At 41.4% G+C, this 19,245-nt stretch overlaps 1 protein-coding gene across 8 annotated transcripts in view; it reads left to right on the plus strand.

The window, feature by feature from the left end:
- The window catches only part of FRY (FRY microtubule binding protein), a 183,338-nt gene that overhangs the window by 86,004 nt on the left and 78,089 nt on the right, over positions 1–19,245 (plus strand). For all 8 annotated transcript variants that reach the window (XM_082220213.1, XM_082220215.1, XM_082220214.1 and 5 more), the window contains 16 exons: positions 376–515; positions 2,187–2,277; positions 4,209–4,288; positions 5,022–5,102; positions 6,372–6,540; positions 6,952–7,044; positions 7,136–7,234; positions 9,270–9,371; positions 10,596–10,699; positions 12,807–12,915; positions 13,501–13,587; positions 15,004–15,175; positions 15,858–15,990; positions 16,662–16,769; positions 18,091–18,346; positions 18,976–19,158. In XM_082220213.1, coding sequence (XP_082076339.1) covers positions 376–515; positions 2,187–2,277; positions 4,209–4,288; positions 5,022–5,102; positions 6,372–6,540; positions 6,952–7,044; positions 7,136–7,234; positions 9,270–9,371; positions 10,596–10,699; positions 12,807–12,915; positions 13,501–13,587; positions 15,004–15,175; positions 15,858–15,990; positions 16,662–16,769; positions 18,091–18,346; positions 18,976–19,158 — 2,007 coding nt within the window. The remainder of the gene's footprint in view (positions 1–375; positions 516–2,186; positions 2,278–4,208; positions 4,289–5,021; positions 5,103–6,371; positions 6,541–6,951; positions 7,045–7,135; positions 7,235–9,269; positions 9,372–10,595; positions 10,700–12,806; positions 12,916–13,500; positions 13,588–15,003; positions 15,176–15,857; positions 15,991–16,661; positions 16,770–18,090; positions 18,347–18,975; positions 19,159–19,245) is intronic.

A 19,245-nucleotide genomic window follows, 5' to 3' on the forward strand; every position in this document is an offset into this window, starting at 1 on the left:
GAGCCGTCACAGGAACCAGGTGAAGCCCTCAAGATCTCCATTGTATCTGCTGACTTAAGGAAGCTGCAAGCTTTAATTGAGCTCAGTTAAACCTGGTGGAGCCTGAGATTAAAGGAACAGCAAACAAGTTCACTCAGACCCCACCAGTTTTAATCACTGATGATGGCAATGACGATGATAGTTATAATAATAGGTGTGTGCTGTTGCTAGAAGACATCATGGTAGCCCTTTCTCCCAGCCCTTTGCCACTTTCAAGGAAAACAGCAGAGAAGAACGCCTGTGTGCCTGAATTAAAAACAAATTGAACTACTGACTAAAGGTTTTAGGAGGCAGTACTAAACACATTTTGCTTTTTTTGGTTCCTCTGCCGTACAGGTAATAAGCTCAATGAGCTCGCTTTCAGAGTATTGTCTACCTTCCATTCTACGCACTTTGTTTGACTGGTATAAAAGACAAAATGGTATAGAAGATGAATCTCATGAATACAGACCAAGAACAAGCACTAAATCAAAAAGGTACACTCCTGAGCACTTTCTAACACTGGCAGCCAAGTCTTCTTGGTGCCTGTTTGTTTGTTTGCTTGCTTGCTTGCTTATAAAATTAATTTTATACTGCCGTGTCATAAAATATATCAAGGTGGTGTGTACTGTACTATACTATAAGACATAAAACATCATAAATACATAAAAAAGACAGATAATTATTCAGATGACTCACGGATTGAAAACTAAATGGCTGCAAAGCCACAAAAAAGTGTTGAAGAGATGCCTGAAAGTCAAAGGTGACTTTCAGTTTTGCGCAGCATGGGGCCAGCAGCACTAAATGCCTGGCTTCTAGTTAGGCCAGTCAGTCCTCTGTAAAACAGGGGACAACTAACAGTTCTCTTCCGGATGATTTCAGCGACTGAGCTGAGATGTAAGAGCTCAGATAGTCCTTAAAGTATCCTGGGACCAAAGCTCAACACGTGAGCTTTGCACTTGGCCCAGTAGCATGTGGGCAGCCAGTGCAGATGTTTAACAGAGAGGTATCACATGCCGGTGACCATCTTCCTTCATCAACAGTCTAGTAGCCACTGTTTCCAGACCAGTTTCATGGGCAGCCCCACGTGGAGCGCATTGCAGTAATCCAGTTTGAGGTCACAATGCGTGGACTGCGGTGACCAAGTAAAGCTGATCCAGATATGGCCGTAGCTGGCATACCAGACAGAGATAGTAAAAGGCACTCCTAAGCCATAGAGGACACTTGGACCTCTAATGACAAAGATGTATTCAGGAGCTACGTACCAGCGCCTTTAGAGGGAGTGTCCACAACAGGCAGCTGGCCAAGATCTAGACATGGGAACCACCCACCCACCAACAAAGCCTCCATTTCCCCAAATTCAGTTTATTGGCCATTACCCAGTCCATTAAGGCACCAGTCCAAAAAACAGCATTTGCTGTTGCTACGGAAGTAAGAGAGGTCCACACTTTACATGTCAGCGGGGCCCTGCATGAAGTTTGGTAAAGTCACTATTGCAGCGGAGATAGATGATGGCAAGAACCTAGTGTCTGAATAAGTGCAGCAAGGCTTTTAGAACCGTTGTCCCTACTGGGAGCAAGGACCCTTTGGGCTCTGCCTCAGGCGGCAAAATGTCTTGGGCTGGTACCTTGTATGTCAAAGGTGTTTGCTTTTCTGTTTTGTTTTGTTTTTAAATCTGACGTGTTAAAAAAAGCAATGCATTCAGCGTAGAGTAGAGGTGGACATTCTGTCAGTGCAATTGTGTTTTATTTCTTGTGCAATGGAATGTCTCATCCCCTGTCCCAACATCTCCTTAAATCCCTACTGGTGGTTCTTCCAACACTCTGGAAAAGATTTGAGCATGGTGTAGGAGGTGTATGGGGAGAGGAGAGGAGGGAATCTCCTTATGCTAGCACAAAAAGTTATTTGAATACCACCCAATTTTGAGGGAATTTTTAGAAAGAAATAGAAAATGAGAGACAGAGGGGGGTGTTTAACATTTGAACTAGATTGTTACATCAGACATGTTCTTGATCTTGTTACCCCACGCTTACAACATGCTGCGGCCTTTTCCCCCCTTTTCCTTATTTTATGCTTTGTTTTTCCAAAGTCTGAGGTGAAAAGTGTTTGCTTAATTTTAGCTAGCTGACTATATAATGCTTTTAATCATTTTTGTCTGGTTCTTATAGTGATGAACAGCAACGAGACTATTTAATGGAAAGAAGAGATCTTGCTATTGATTTTATTTTTTCTTTAGTGTTAATAGAGGTTTTGAAACAGGTAAGTCATTTAAAAATATTTAATGAAATGTTGCACCCAGTTTAAGCCTGGCTTGGGAAACAAAAGGATTTACTTCTACAAGGATTGACTTTGAGCAAGCAGAACTAACTGGTGGTTAAATAGTAAAAGGTCCTGTTTACCAAGACATTTGGTGGCTGCAAAATGTTGTTCCTGGCAACCCCGAGACTGCGGGATGAAATGATGTTTTGAATTGACACTGCTTTTAGACTTTTTTAAATTTAAATTGTTTTTTGAATGTTTTAACTGCTTTTTGTTTTTAAATTGTATGGGAGTTTGTCACCCTGGGCCCTTTCAGGAGGAAGGGCAGGATATAAATTCAAAATATAATAAAATACAACGTAATGTAATAAATAGTACAGTACAAAAGGAGCCTTGGGCTATAGGGAGAAGGGAATCACACTTTTATAACGTGTTTGTGGATGGATGGATGGATGGATGGATCTATCTATCAGCAAGTAGATAGCTTTTATTATTATTTTTATTAATTTTATATCCCATCCTCTCTCAAAAGGAGCCCAGGGTGGTAAACAGGGCAATACTGAAACAATAGCTGGATAGCTAAGTTGGTAGAACATGATACACTTAATCACATGGCCATGGGTTCAAGCTCCATGTTCAGCAAAAGATTCCTGCATTGCAGTGGGTTAGACTAGATGACCCTTAGGGTCCTTTCCAACTCTACAATTCTGTGATTCTATGACTACAGTTAAAAGTTTTATATGATGTAAAGACCTGTCATGTGTGCACCAAGGAGTGAACTAGGTGTCCAGGGTGTGCTTTGGCCCCATATTCCTGATTGTTTGCTTGTTTGCTTGTTTGCTTGTTTACTTATTTATGTGAACAATTTATATACTGCTTAATTGGAACAGTCTCTTAAGTAGTTTACAAAGCCCAGCACAAAAAATTAAGATCAGTTAGAACCATAAGCTCAAACATCAATTAAAATACCTGCTGTGGAATGAAAAAGGTCTTCAGTAGGTACTGGAAGTTTAATAAGGAAGGGGGCTTGTCAGACCTCAACTAAGGGGAAGGACATTAGCTCAGTGGGTCCCAGAAGGTCCCAGTTTCAGTGTCTGGCATCTGCAAATGGAGGGCTGCTGCCAGTCAGTGCAGACAGTATTGAGCTAGCATTGGACCAGTGGTCTGGCTCTGTGTAAGGCAGCTTCCTATGTTCCACCTTAACTACTGGTACTTTCCTTCTCAAGCGGAAGGTAGCTTTTTGTGGTGCAACGCCAACTTCCCCATCTCTTCCCCACCAGCTCAGTAACAGTTTCCGCTCCACACTTTCTAAATAAAAATGTCTAATCATTTGAAGAAACATCTTTCTATAATTGCTTGAAAATGGAACAGACAGCTCAGTTTGAAATGCATTGTCTAGGACTTAAACCTCGATAGTTTCAGAAAAATTTGCTAACAGTTTAAGATTGCAGACTTAAGCAAACAAGCGAGAATCTTGCTGTCATACGTTGGATAGGGGTTGTGTTTAGTTTCCAGTAGTGCAAACCACACATGAGGCAGAATGGAGAAGCGAGGGAGCGATCTCCTTAGCACCTGTGGTTCCTAAATGCAATCTGCAATGAATAGTAATGATATAGTGACAAGGATTGTGCTGTCTTGTCTGTGGCACACTCTTCCATTGTCTCCTGAGACAGATGCCAGCAACAACAACATCTCACCTTGCAGATTATATTACACCAGTAAATATTAATAATTCTTATATATAGTTTTATCTGGTTTTATGTTGTTACCCACACCTAGGGACCTTTCATGGAGGAAGGGCATTATATAAATTCAAAAGACAGGGGCTTTTGCTTACGTTTTGTTTTGTGCTTTCTTGTTAATAGTGGATACCATTGGCTTTGTCATCTCTCCTGCTGAGTCTTTTGACAAGTCAGTTGTTTCTTTTTCAGATTCAGCTTCATCCGGTAATAGATGGTTTAGTACACGATGTTATCAATTTGGCTTTCAAGCACTTTAAATACAAAGAAGGGTAAGGTTCATTCAAATATTTGGCCACATTTGCATGAATAGTTCTGTCAGTTTAACACTTAACACACTGTAGTATTGCTTGCTTACTGTGAAAGAAGCCAAAGCTAGGATCAGATAGAAGCATGAGATAAGAACGCATAGCAGTGCTTCTGAAATGTGAGTGCCAGTAAATTAGTGGAGCAAAAACCTCTTTTCAGAACGATCTACTCAGCAAACTTAAACGTGTTTTGTGCCAGGTTAACTGTTGGTGGTTTCTCCCAGATAATCTTGGGAGTCATACTTAGATGAGAATATTGAATATTAGTTGCAGAATTACTACTCCTAGAGGTCTCGTGCAGTTAAAGAATTAATGTTAAAATCTATTTAAGTCTTTATTGTAGACATGCCACCCTGTCCCCCTTTTCCAGTCTGCCTACCTTTGCAACAAGGAAGGCTTTCTCTTGAGAAAGCACTACAGAGGAGAATCGTAGGATAACTTCACAAGATTTGTGAAATCTTAGCAGAATTAGATGTTCTTTGTGGGAATATGGTGAAGAATGTACCCTGTACATAAAAATTTGCAAGCATCATTGTGTGATAAGAGTACCTTGTGATCTTTGATCAGTCAAACCTTAGCTTTACTGTACTATATTATATATATCTATATCTTTATCTATATCTATCTATATCATTATCGATCTAGTTATATAAAAATAAAATGCATATTCTTAAACTTCTGACTTGTTCTTTGGTAGGTACCTTGGTCCTAACACTGGAAATATGCACATTGTTGCAGATCTGTATGCTGAAGTAATAGGGGTCCTAGCACAAGCGAAGTAAGTGCCTTTAATAAGAGATCTAGTCAAAGCCTGAAATATTTTGCAGGTTTTTCTTTTTTAAAGAAAAAAACACCATGAGGGTATTCGGTTAGAGGTGTATTTGTTTCCCCCTGGTAGAGAAATTAAAGGAATAAATCATTCTACTCATGAACACTTTGTTTATCAAGTTGTGGCTTGGCATGGAGACCTGTAGAATCACAGAAGGTGGCTTCAACATCTAGTCAAGCAGTCCTAAGCCAATTTGGCACAGCCTTGCAGAAACCTCATTTTCTTCAGCCCATTAATGCCAAACATGGAACGCCTATAGGAATGGAAAGACTTTTTGTAATCAGGGTAACTCGCAGAGGTGAAGATCCGCCTGCCAAAAATAAAATAAAAATGTGATTATTTCATTTAGCTTGGTTGTATTATATACAGTGTTGTTTTTCTTTCCCCCTGCAAACAACCTTATTCATATTTACGGGAGGGAATTTGAAGGCACATTTTTTTTTGTGTGTGTGACAGCATTTTCTTTCCATCTGATTATCTTTGATTGGATAAGTCCATGTTATCTTTTGAGATAACACTGATCTTTCACGGATAATTTGAGATCCTGAAGCACATTGCCCTTCATTCTTACTGTTGCTTTCTGCCACTCTCCTGTTTTTGTTTTGCTTTTTTCACTTAATAATATTTATGTGCGAGTGGAGGAGTTGGGAATTTTTTCAGCCCAAGGGCCGCACACTCCCTTCTGGGTAACCCTTCTGAGGATTTTCTGATAGTGGTAGGCAAGCCCTGAGGCGAATGGATGCAGCAATGAATACAGATTCTGTCTATGTACAATAGGCTAGTTGCTACATACACCCTTTCTATCCTCCATCTCTATTATCAGAGTTCAAGGACACATTACAGCCAGGAAAAAACATTTGGGGTTCAAAACAGAGAAAATGAGGGATATGGCCTGTGGAGAATTTTGAGGGCCAATAAGGGAGGCCTAGTAAGCCACATTTGGCCCCTGGTCCTGAGATTTCCTGCTATTGTAGGTCGACTCTCAAAAGACTGGCATCCCTTTGTTCAGGTTGTCTCCTATTTGATGGGGGTGGGGGTGGGGTTTCATCTCTTACTAGACCCTTTCAGTCCTATCACTCACAAATATCAATAGTATTTCTAGGAGAAAAACGTTCTGTAATGGCAAGTTTCCATTTTCCATTGGAACTTCATTTTGCTCTCAAACTTCTGCTTTGAAAGAAGCGTCATTGTAGCTTTTGTTGTTGTTGTTGCCTAAAGATTTCCAGCTGTGAAGAAGAAATTCATGGCAGAATTAAAAGAGCTGCGACATAAAGAGCAGAGCCCTTATATTGTACAAAGCATTATCAGTCTGATAATGGGAATGAAATTTTTTCGCATCAAGATGTATCCAGTAGAGGATTTTGAAGCCTCTCTTCAGTTTATGCAGGTAATGTGGCTCCTTATCACTGTACATTTTTAGATGAGGCAATCAGGATACTTTACAGTCAATGGGATTCTAGTAACTGATTTCATTGGAATGTGGCTTTTACTCTCAAATGGATTCCATTGTAAAGAAAGGTAGAATACAGGAAATTTTTGCCACATCAAGATGACTGGGGAAATTTCCGTTGTATAATTGTTGCTAACACAGACAGGTTTGCTCATCAGTCTTTCATATTTGTGTATTTGACAGATAATTCTTGTTAATAGGCTGAAATTAGGCATTTTTACCTTGGTGCATGCCGCATTGAATAGTGGAGACTATTTCGTTTATTAATATTGTTCAGTAAAACAAAGACAAATATTTTGTCAAGTATAATGTAAGTACCCTGTGCAACTTTTCCCTCTTCTGTTCCAGGAATGTGCACATTATTTCCTTGAAGTTAAAGACAAAGATATCAAACACGCATTAGCGGGGCTGTTTGTTGAAATTCTCGTCCCAGTAGCTGCTGTAAGTTACTCTTGTTTACATGACTTTTCAAGATGGATTAGAAAACGCTATCTTGAGATAGAACTTTATGCTGACTCTGGTCTCTTTCCAGGCTGTTAAAAATGAAGTCAATGTCCCCTGTCTGAGGAACTTCGTTGAAAGTCTGTATGACACAACGCTTGAACTCTCTTCGCGAAAGAAGCACTCGCTGGTTAGTAATGCTGAAGCTAAAACCCTTTGTCAGAAATCTCTTTAGGCAAGTTTCTCTCACAAGACTCTCGGAAATGATTCCAAAATTATCTCCCTGTGTCTGACTCTGTACACAACAATTTACTGCTTTACTGTGAGACTTTATATATTTAAACAAGAAACCCTACATCTGTTTTAGCCTCTGCGTGATCTGGCTCTGCATGTCTCTGTCAGATCTAGTCATATCGCTGCTTTGTAGCTTTTAAACATGTTCATAATTTCACTTCCATCATCTGCTACTCTCTGTTCTAAAGATTATCATGAGGAATGGGAAAATGAAAGGAATGTGTGTTACTTGTCAATACACATTAATAAGGCATTTCTCAGGCGGTTTCCTCCCCACCCCGCAATCGGACCAATTTATGGCAAGCAGCAGTGCCCTTTCCCCTCTGTGTTCTGCTAAGTAGAATTCTACTTCTTCTTTTGAGATGAACAGTGGCATAGGCATTTATTTTTGGGAAGCTGTAGTAGGGATGAATTAAATGAAGATGTGAATCAGTTTGACACAGGGTGCCTTAAGCATTTCGCCTCTCCAAGTGGATCAGAGTAATTCGGACTCTGCTAAAACATTCTGAAGCCTTGGACCTTTAAAAAACATTACCTATCGTAAGTAAAAGAGGAGTAGGAGAGAGTTGGGCAGTAGTTCTTACACATATCTCCATGACAGCTTTGCTTTAGTTAATGTGATCATTATCTCTTCATTCAGCCAAGTAGTGGCTAACATAATGCAATGAAGCTTTTAACTGTGAGAAAGTTAAAGGTCTAGTTTTGTAACACAATGCATAATCCTTCCAGAAACAATTAATAATATTGGGTTTGATCCAACAAGAAGTAATTAATTTTTAGTCCCATTGATTTCAGGGACAGAAGTGTAATCACCTCTCTAAAAAGTGGGTATCTTGGCCTAGTTCACCTCTGTTGATTGCAAGGTCAGCCAAAGATAATGAATTTGAATAAGAAAAATACAGCATAACTTTTCCCAGATTGCAACTCTGGTTAGTAAAATTTCAGGTTGAAGGAAGTAGAATGGGCATAGAAACATAAATAAAATGCAAAATGTTTTGGAAACATTTGGAGGCTTCAATCTTTTTTTGGGATTTTTGTGAGGACTGAAGTAAAAGATGCAAGCAAAGTAGGAATATTCACAATAGGTGTTCAGAATGACATAAAATAGTAGCCATGAGGATTTAGGTACATTTTTATACATTGAAGTTGCATTTACCTGGGAGTAAGACCTACAGAACTGAACAGAACTTATTTTTGCATAGGATTGTACTTCTAGCAGACACTTGATTCCTCCCGAGCAATTGACAAATCACTTTTACAGCTTTGGTGATCTTATTCTGAGTACTTGAGAGACAACCGAGCAGCACTAAAATGCTTCATGCCATTTCTTCCCCTGCAAGCCTAACTAAAAGACTAATCTGGTTAACAGAGCGTGGGCAGGAACTTCTGAATTAGCACAAAATCTGGAAAAAGGAAAGCTGTCCAAATGTGCACTTTGGATAATTGAGGTGTGCCCATGGTAGCTGAATTTGTTTGTTAATTTGTCCATTAAAGCCAAGGACTGTGTTTGTCTGTACTGTTGCTCCTTTGTAGGGGAATACTGAGTCCTCCATGACAAGGTATTCTTGAACACGTCAAATATATACATTTATTCTTCACATTATAATTTTTCACAGGAATATTACACAAACCAGTGCTATGCTGCTACATAACGTTGGCCAGCATTCTGGGTTCTCTGGGTAGTGCGAGACAGATATGTTTTATTGTTCTAATGAGAAAGTAATTCTACATCTATACAGAGTCGTCATCAAAATTCATAACAGCGTTCTTTTTAACTATGATATTGAGCGAAGTGTTTATGTTGGCTGGCGCATCTAATGTAGCACTGAAGAGAGATTGGCCTCTGGTATTTACTGCAGATCGGGTTCTAAAGTAGTTTCCTCCTTTTTTGTCATTCAAATAATTCTGTATCCTCTTTGTCTCCTATTTAGGCTTTGTATCCTCTGGTAACCTGCCTGCTTTGTGTCAGTCAGAAGCAGTTCTTTTTAAACAGATGGCATATTTTCCTCAACAACTGCCTGTCCAATCTCAAAGTTAGTATATATATATATATATATATCTTTCCTCTTTTGTAATTTATTAGTTCACAGTGTATAGTATAATGAATCTGCCACATACCCTTTTAACAGCTTTGGAGGGTCATATATGCCATATCTTAATCTGACCAATTTTTTCGCTGCTAGTGTTGGCTGTAAGTTAAGTATGATGGAAAGGGTAAGGATCTCTGGGAAGCAGGGCAGAGCCAGGGGGTTCTGTCCCTGTTGACTAGGATTCAATATCATCTGCAGGGGCATAAGAAGCACTTGCCCCCAGGAGTGGTTCACCTGATGGGGCAGAGCCAGAGCAATAGCCTCCCAGCAGTGGCGTTGCTGTCATATGGCAGGTGGGTGAGGGGGAAGAGAGGTGGCAAGGTCAGGGTTGGGTAACAGTGTTAAAATGGCTCCATCAGTGCAGGCCTGCAGGCCCAACCTTGCTGCTGCCTCACCTGTCCTCCTCCTGGTAAGCAGCAGTGACCCAGATGCCTGGAGGCTATTGCTGCAATTCTGCACACCCTCACAAACCGCTCTTCCTTGCACCACTGCAATTTATATACCTGAAGGAGCAGCTCCACCCCCATTGTTCAGCCCAGACACTGAGGTCCAGCTCTGAGGGCCTTGTGGCGGTTGCCTCACTGTGAGAAGTGAGGTTACAGGGAACCAGGCAGAGGGCCTTCTTGGTGGTGGTTCCTGTTCTGTGGAATGCCCTCCCATCAGATGTCAAGGAAATAAACAACTGTCTGACTTTTAGAAGATATCTGAAGGCAACCTTGTTTAGGGAAGTTTTTAATATTTGATGTTTTATCGTGTTTTCAATATCCTGTTGGGAGCCGCCCAGAGTGGCTGGGGAAACCCAGCCAGATGGGCAGGGTATAAATAAATTATTATTATTAATAATATTATTATTATTAAAACTAAATCAATAGGGTTTGGGTGGCAGATGCAGTCTGTCGCGTCTATACCTACAGTTGTGTCACAGTGGAATTCATGGAAGACAAATCTATCCGTGGCTTCTAGCCACAGTGTCTAATGTCTAGTAGAGAAACGCTTAAAATTCAGTTCTTCTAATCGTATTTTTAAATTCCTATAAGAATCCAGTGGTGAAATACTCTAGCCAGCTCATTTGCAATCATTCATTGCTTATTTAGTAAATAAAGTGAAGACTTGAAGAGATGGGAAATTATGTGTGTGAAAACTCCTATATGTATTTGTTGCTTTTAGAACAAAGATCCCAAAATGGCTCGTGTTGCACTGGAATCTCTCTACAGACTACTGTGGGTTTACATGATTAGAATTAAATGTGAAAGCAATACAACTACTCAAAGGTAAAAATGTGTTTCCAGGTTTTGTTACTGTTGGAATGTTTGGTTAAACAAGGTTTAACCAAAAGACCTTCCTGGCCCCCTCCCTTGCATTGAAGGAGTCTTGTATTTATAATTCTCAAGCTATATCCATGTTCACATCATTTCCTGTCTGTAAACATGTATCACACCCTAGCACATAGAAAGGAAGAGGACAGCCTCATCTGAATATCTCTTTTTCAGATTTCTCTCCTTTCTCAGACCTTTGTCTTTTATTTAAAGTTGAATTTGTGCTTTGTATCCACATACCAAAGGGACGCGGGTGGCGCTGTGGTCTAAACCACTGAGCCTTGGGCTTGCCAATCGGAAGGTTGGCGGTTCGAATCCCCGTGATGGGGTGAGCTCCCATTGTTCGGGCCCTGCTCCTGCCAACCTAGCAGTTCGAAAGCACGTTAAAGTGCAAGTAGATAAATAGGCACTGCTCCTGCGGGAAGGTAAATGGCGTTTCCATGCGCTGCTCTAGTTTCGCCAGAAGCGGTTTAGTCATGCTGGCCAGAAAAATTGTCTCTGGACAAACATCGGCTCCCTCAGCTAGTAAAGCAAGATGAGCACCGCAACCCCAGAGTCGTTCACGACTGGACTTAACTTTCAGGGGTCCTTTACCTTTCTCTTTATCCACATACAAAAAGGTGTCTGAGATGAATGCAAGTTCTGAAACACCAACCTGCTCCAAAATTGAGCACAATTTATTAGCAACAAAATGTGAATGGGGCGGAATTGATAAATATGAATTCCTATGTTGTATTCTGCAATCCAGGCTTGAGCACATATGTATAGTGTGATTTGATAAGTACACGATGCACTTCTGACCCCTAAAAAAAATAGCCCTTTATGGGGGTGGAGAACCTTCTATAGCTTATATCAGGGGTCAGCAAACTTTTTCAGCAGGGGGCCGGTCCACTGTCCCTCAGACCTTGTGGGGAGGGTGAACTATTTTTTTGGGGGGGAATGAACAAATTCCTATGTCCCACAAAAAAAAGCCCCAGAGATGCATTTTAAATAAAAGGGCACATTCTAACTCATGTAAAAACATGCTGATTCCCGGGTCGGATTTAGAAGGCGATGGGGCCGGATCTTTAGTTTGCCTACCCATGGCTTATATGGAAGATAAAAGCTATCAGTGGTTAATAGCCATGATTATAAGCAGTTAAGGTTTGTGGGTACCAGTTGTTGGAATCCATAAGAGGAGAGTGCGCTCTTGTGCATGGGTCCAGCTTGTAGGTTTCTCACAGGCATCTGGCTGGCAGCCATGAGACTAGGATGCTGGACTAGATGGGAAGGTGGGAGAAAGGTTCTTGGACCCCCTTGGAGCACCGCACCCCCTCCCTCCCTAAGCCAGGCAGGAGCGTTTTGAGAAGGAGGCGCCAGAATTTAATACTCTTAATTTACCAGGAACATTTAAGGGACTAGCCTAGTCCCCCTACTCCATTCACCGCACATCCCTGGCCAATAGTCTGCTCCAGCAAGCTCTTCTTAATTTCTTATTCTCTCATGGGGAGCCTTTCAGAGTCGCATGCCAAGGATTGGGTGTGGCCATAGGCAAAAGTGGGCAGAGCCAGAAGTAAAAGTGGGTGGAGCAATGGATGTGACACTCATCTTTGTACACTAGTCCACATTCCAGCCACACCCATAAACCCATCCTACACCTATGCAAGCAAGAGGCATTATCACAGTTCAAAGAAAGCAAAATCACTTGGTGAGTATTCAGAGCAGGGCTGGTGAGTGGTGTGGACTGCAGAAAGAAGATGCAGCCTGGGGAGGCCTGGGGGTGTCGAGGCCTGGAAAGCTACATTTGGCCCCCAGGTCTGAGGTTTCCCAAACCTGCCTTACATACTTACAATCAGGGAAACATCCATATTGTTTTCTTGACCTAGAGAGGGGTCATTTCGGCAACCTTTAGTATGTGCTATAGGCAGAATGCCTCTGTGGCTTTTAATCTGGAAGAAAGGAGAAAAAAGTCTCTGTCCTTCGTCAAGATTTCTTCACTCTGCTTCCAAATATTTAAACAAGATGACACAGGGATGCCTTGCTAGGAATGAACTTGTGCTAACATTCTTCTTTTGTTTTACAGCCGGCTTATAACAATCATCACAACTCTTTTCCCGAAAGGTTCCCGTGGCGTTGTACCACGAGACATGCCTCTAAATATATTTGTGAAAATTATACAGTTTATTGCACAGGTATGAAAACACTTGCAAATTTTAAGCAGTGGGTCATTTTTATCTTGACGTTTTACATTTGCATCATTCAGACGTCACACTAATCCCAAGGGCAGAGAACATGTGGCCCTCTAGAAATTGTTGGACTGCGACTTCCATTATCCGTGACCATTGGCTAGGGCTGATGGGAGTTATAGTCCAAATCTGGAGGGCCACAGGTTCCCCATTCTTGTGCTAAATTGTTTAGCAAAATGGGAATAAGCCTGGTGCAAAGCATACAAAACCCACTCTGCTTCTACATCATAAGTTGTTAATTTCCCAGGCACTCAATAGGAGCCACTTATTTCTATGGATAAGTAAAAAGGCTTCAGTGGGAATGGAAACCACACTTGGAAGTGGGAATCACACTTCTGTGAAAGAAAACAAATGACGTCGGCAACACTGATAGGTAGTGGTTATTCATTAAGAGAACAGTCTTCTACATAGAGGAAGACTTGCAAAAATGAGCTGTGGTTGTACACGGTTGATGTTCAGTTCCTGTAATTTTACCAGGCTCATGTTTGGCATGCAATAATTTTCTTTCTTTTTTCTAACTTTTCACTGTAGGAGCGTTTGGATTTTGCAATGAAAGAAATAATTTATGATTTTCTTTGTGTTGGAAAACCAGCAAAAGCATTTAGTCTCAACCCAGAGGTATGATATCATTATGCTTTTATAGTTTATAATGCAGTGTTTGTGTGTGTGTGTGTGAGAGAGAGAGAGAGAGAGAGAGAGAGAGAAAGAGAGAGAGAGAGAGAAGTGTCAGTCATCTGTTGCCTTTATATTTTACTCATTCCCAACTTGTCATTCCTCAGCTTATCTCTTCAGTTCTTGATTTCCATTTTCACAGTTTCCCTTAATAATCTGTCCTCCAGCTGTTCCACACACGGGGGGGGGGGGTGGTCACATACAAGATGGCAACAACACAGAATACAAAGACAAAAAGAGGGAGAGAGCAAGAACGAGACTTAATGGCTAGCTGCACCATTCTTGAAAAACTGTACGAGTGTACCCTACATTCTGTAACAGATTACCGGTACTTTTGGTTTGAGTATAGTGGAAAACATAAATTTGATACGGCTACTGGGGACCCAAATAGGTTGAGTTATGACCCTTGTCATGTGAAGGAGACAGGAGAGCAAAGAACTCTGGGAGGCAGGCACAGTTCCCTGCATCCCAGAGTTCTTTGCTTTCCTAAGCTGCCTGAGTGAAGTCATGTTCTGGCTTGAAAAAGGCTGAGATACAGTCCTTCATCACCCCACATGTTCACAGGACCGTTTTCCACATGAATGTGCTTCTGTCAGTCTTTAAATTCTTATTGGAACCCCAGTCTGCTTATGCAACATGGAACCCCATGTAAACTTCTGATCGCTCCACACTGATCTCCAGGTATTTTCAGTATAGACTCTGCAAGTCAAGTGCTAGTTAAATCAGTTCGACATTGATCAGTGCTCCTGAAATTAAAGTCCCTCAGACAGCTCTGTCCATCTAGCACATATTGGGTCAGATTGAGAAAGCCTTTCCTCACTGCAGGGCAGCTCTTAGCCTTGTGGCCCAAATTTGACACGTTGATTGGGCAGCTCACCTGTCAGTCACCTGGTGTGCAAAGAGCCATGTGCAGGGCTTTAAAATATCTGAGGCTTCAGCTTTAAAAGCCAATCAGCTGGTGTGTGGTAGAGCCCAAAGCCTGATTTCTGCCTCTGATGAACTTGCTATATCAGCTGGTGCAACTGGCTTCATTTCTGCTGCCCATCAGCTGATGAGCAGTAGAGCTGAAGCCTGCTTTCTCTTGCCAATGCACTTTAAGGCTCCCAATGGTTTGTTGACATCAGTGTCTCTTCCTGCTGCGTGCTTCACATATAGGACATCAGGCATCAGACAGGCTGGGAAACAGCCCCACAAGACAAATTTGAACCCCTTGCAGGTCAAGTCCGACCCATGGGCTGGAGGTTCTCGCTACCCCGATTTGTTGGGTAAACAAAATTATTTGTAATATTGCAGTTTGATGTTGTTGTCTTTAGAAGGTTATGTTAATACTGCTTCTTTCTTTGCTTCCCACCGAATTTGCAGAGAATGAATATTGGTCTGAGAGCCTTTTTGGTTATTGCGGATAGCTTGCAACAAAAAGATGGAGAGCCTCCGATGCCTGTTACTGGCGCTGTGCTTCCTTCTGGGAACACGTTACGAGTGAAGAAAACATACTTGAGCAAAACCCTCACAGAGGAGGAAGCAAAGATGATAGGCAAGTATCAGGCCATGTTTCTTAACAGTTTATGAACTTGCACAGCAGTCTTGCAAAGTTCGCAGAAGTTGCTAGCATAATGAGCTGAACCGGGTATGTGTGAGGCCTGGATTCATACTGGAGATGGTACTGCAAGTCAGGGAGACCTGAGTCACCATCTGGTCACCTGCAAATAATTTCTAGTTGTCAGTGGCAACCAGGAAGTGCTTTTAACTGAATTTATAATGTATTTGCTGTGGCTTTGTGCAGGGGTTGTCAGCATGAGGGCCTCCAATGATGTGGACTATTTATTTATTTGGTTGTTAAATTGCCCATCTTCAAAAAGAATCTTGGGTCGTTTACGGACTACAACTCTGGTCATCTATTGTGATTGGTCATGCTACCTGTTTTGTGTTATGGTTGGAAACTATGAGATATTTAAGCATTAAAATCTAAATATTTTCCTAGTAACTCTCTTCTGAACATTCCATATTATGTGAACTTGTGAGGGCTAGAGATCACTCATATTCAGGGTATCAAAGAAACACTTCGTGCTGCATATATGCCATTGAACCTTACACATGAGATGAATACTACTACAATACTGGATTTTATGTTAATATATGTAAAAATTTAAAATTCTAGATTTTATATTAAGTTTTTATTCAATGAACCAATATCAACCCACTGTATATTTTTCCAGGCATGTCAATATATTATTCTCAAGTAAGAAAAGCTGTAGACAACATACTGAGACATCTTGATAAAGAAGTTGGGCGGTGTATGATGCTCACTAACATACAGATGTTGAACAAAGAACCTGAAGATATGATCACGTGCGTGTTTGGTTATGGATTACTTTAAGTGAATTTGTACAACTTGATTAGCGCATAGCTGTTCTGTGGGTTTTCTCCCCATCCCCCCCCCCTGAAAAAACCAGGTCTTATAAAAAGAGTTTGCTAATGAATAGAATGAATGCCTATCCCTTTCTGGGCAAGAACTAGATGATACAACACAGGGCCATGTAACAGTCTCTCAACTGGCTGGCTGCAAGTTTTTCTGGAGGAATTGAGGGAGACATGGGCAGGGCAGGCAGGGAGTTGCTTTTCCATTTCCATGTCATGTCTTTTTCTGCTAAACATCACCATCCACAAAAAAGGGGGGACTCAGTTATATTTCTTTTGTAGATGGAAAAGCATGGGCTTTATGGGAGGGGATTTTCAATGGGGAGACGACAAGAAGGGAAGTGTTAAGCACTCCCCACTAAAGTGAGTGTTTGGTTAGCAGACTGTTCTCCCCCTGCCCCCCCCCCAAAAAAAAAATCTATTCTGGGTTTTCCCACCAATCCTTCAGAGCAAATTGGGGAACAGTGTACAAGCAAGCAGCAGAAGGGGGAAATCCTGTTGCTCTAGTGCAGGTATTTAATTGAATACCGCCTGTTGTTGTTGTTTTCTCCTCATGTTTAGGCACTGACTAGTAATGCATAAATTCTTTTTCTTATATTCAGAGGTGAAAGAAAACCAAAAATCGACCTTTTCAGGACATGTGTTGCTGCTATTCCACGACTCCTTCCTGACGGAATGTCTAAACTGGAGCTGATTGATTTGCTTTCAAGGTAAATTACATGAAATGTTAAAAGACTGATAATTGGAACTAAGGTGTAAAGGCTGTTCGGTTTGTGACGGAGTTAGCTGGATGGAACTATTATAGGTGTGGTGAATTATCACCTTTCCATAATGCAACATGAATCAGTCTTTTCAGGTTATTGTTTGCGTGGAGAGAATGGAATTGATTACTGTGTTGTCCAATCAGTGTTTGTTCATCTGTGCTGATACATGCCTGCATAAAGCTACATATAGATTGCTTGTTTAGGCTGGGATTCAAAGAGTTACTTAGCCTGACAGGGGTCTTGCAAGTAGCCCGGCACAATTATTGACTTGTTTTTCTTTAAAGCCGTATCATCGCACTCTCCTCCATTTCAGAACCGGTTTGCCATTTGTCATGGGGGCATTGACGTAGACGAAAAAACAAGTCTAAAGCCCCCTTGAGCTTACCTCTGAACTTAGTTGGGTGGAGCCTTTCAACTCTGTCATTGTGTGAAGAAATGCAGTTCTGATGTTAAGAGAACTACCATTTTTGTTGCTTGTTTCTCCTTCAGTCCTAAAACTCTAGACTTGTAGCTCACCAAGCCAAGCGTAGCTTGCTAGTCATAGATGTCTACCCACTAGGGCTTGGATAAACCCCTTGTATTTGCTGCCTGGCTGAACACACAGAACAGTCAAAGAGGAGTCAAGCACCTGTCAGGCCACAGCAAGGGTGGTGCATCCCATTTCACCTCTTGAGGTGAAACAGGAAGTGCACTCCACTCTGCCGCTCTGCTGCTCTTGCCACTGAGCCACTTGCCTCTGCCAGCACCACCCGCCTCTGCTGGAAGTACTGCCAATTGCTGGTGGGATCTCACAAGATGTCTTTGGAAATCTCACAAGATCTCACTAGAAATCAACACCAATGCCAGCACCACTTCTCTGCCGGTGGTGGGGCATCTTTGGGGAGCTTCCACTGCCTGAGGCAGCTGTTTCACTCCATAGGTAGGCCCGCCCTGGGCCACAGTAGTTGTCTGGTGGGCCACATTTGCCTTGATTGTGAAGAACTGTGCCACTGCTTTTCAGTGATAGTTCCTCTCATGGGGAACAATCCCAATGAATTGACTGGAGTTTACTCCAAGGGAAATGGGTATAGAATTGCAGCCTTGGTAATTCATAAAATAAATTCTAAAGTTGCACTCTATTCTTACAAGTGGTGCTGTACACGATGACTGAGAATAGGTTTATTAATTTTTTTACCTCAGATTAATGATTGGCTAGCCTGGGTGTGTGCTGATCACAAATTGGTACTTGGGTAATTTCTGACACGAAAGTTGCTTTATTTTTACATAGGCTTTCTATCCACATGGATGATGAACTTCGGCACATCGCTCAAAATTCACTTCAGGGCCTGCTAGTTGATTTTGTTGATTGGAGAGAGGATGTGCTTTTTGGCTTCACAAACTTCCTGTTGCGTGAAGTTAACGATATGCATCATAGCCTCCTGGACACGTCCTTAAAATTACTGTTACAGTTGCTTACGCAATGGAAACTGGTAATGCACACTCCCGGAAAAGCCAGCGAACAGGCAAAAGGCAGGTCTACAGAGGTAAGACTTCAAAAGTAGCGCATCACATTTCAGAACAATTTGGCTAAATTTTTGTATACATTGATGTGTCTTAAATTAGAGCCACATTTGTTTAATTTGCACATTGGGCATGGCGATATTTTTATATCAGTTCAGCCCTCACAGTTGGACCACTATTAATTAATGCTTAAACGGGTGGGACTTCAGGGGGGTGGGGTGTTATTCCGGAATAATTGTGTAAACAAACATATAGAGGTCAAATTTAGCAGACCAAATTGTGCAACAAAACGCAAATGTATTTTCTAAGAGGAGAGTCCTATTTGTAAAAACCAACAAAACAGCCCAATCCAGCAAGGCATGTGTCTACCTCCCTGTTCTGTAAGTACAGAAATGTTGCAGTTCCAGGGGCAATGACACATTGCATATAAAGATTATGGCATAAGTATTTAGCACTGTTATCATAAAGCATATCTAAAGCTAACCGTCTTTTAACTTATAAGAAATGGATTGTATCACAATGGCCATGGATCTTATTTTCATTTCGTTTTTCTTAAATTTCACATTGCATACTATTGTTTCATTATTTTAACATTATGAACTCTTGAAGCTTAATGACGTATGTTGGAATATACAAACACATCATTTTGCAGCTGATACCGAACGGATCCGCTCACAGGACACAGACAGAGAGAAGTTCATATTCCAACGTTCTACATGCTGTTGAAGGTTTTGCACTAGTGTTACTCTGCAGTTTCCAGGTCGCTACACGTAAACTGGCAGTATTGATTCTCAGAGAGATCCGCGCTCTATTTCTTGCGCTGGGACAAGCAGAGGTACGACTTCTCATTCCTGCATTACAAATACAATTTCCCCAAGTAATTTGGGGGGTTTTTGAATGAAAATTTGTTTTGCTGTATTAC

Source organism: Podarcis vaucheri (genome assembly GCF_965113315.1).
Source record: "Podarcis vaucheri genome assembly, chromosome: 4".
NCBI lineage: Eukaryota > Metazoa > Chordata > Lepidosauria > Squamata > Lacertidae > Podarcis > Podarcis vaucheri.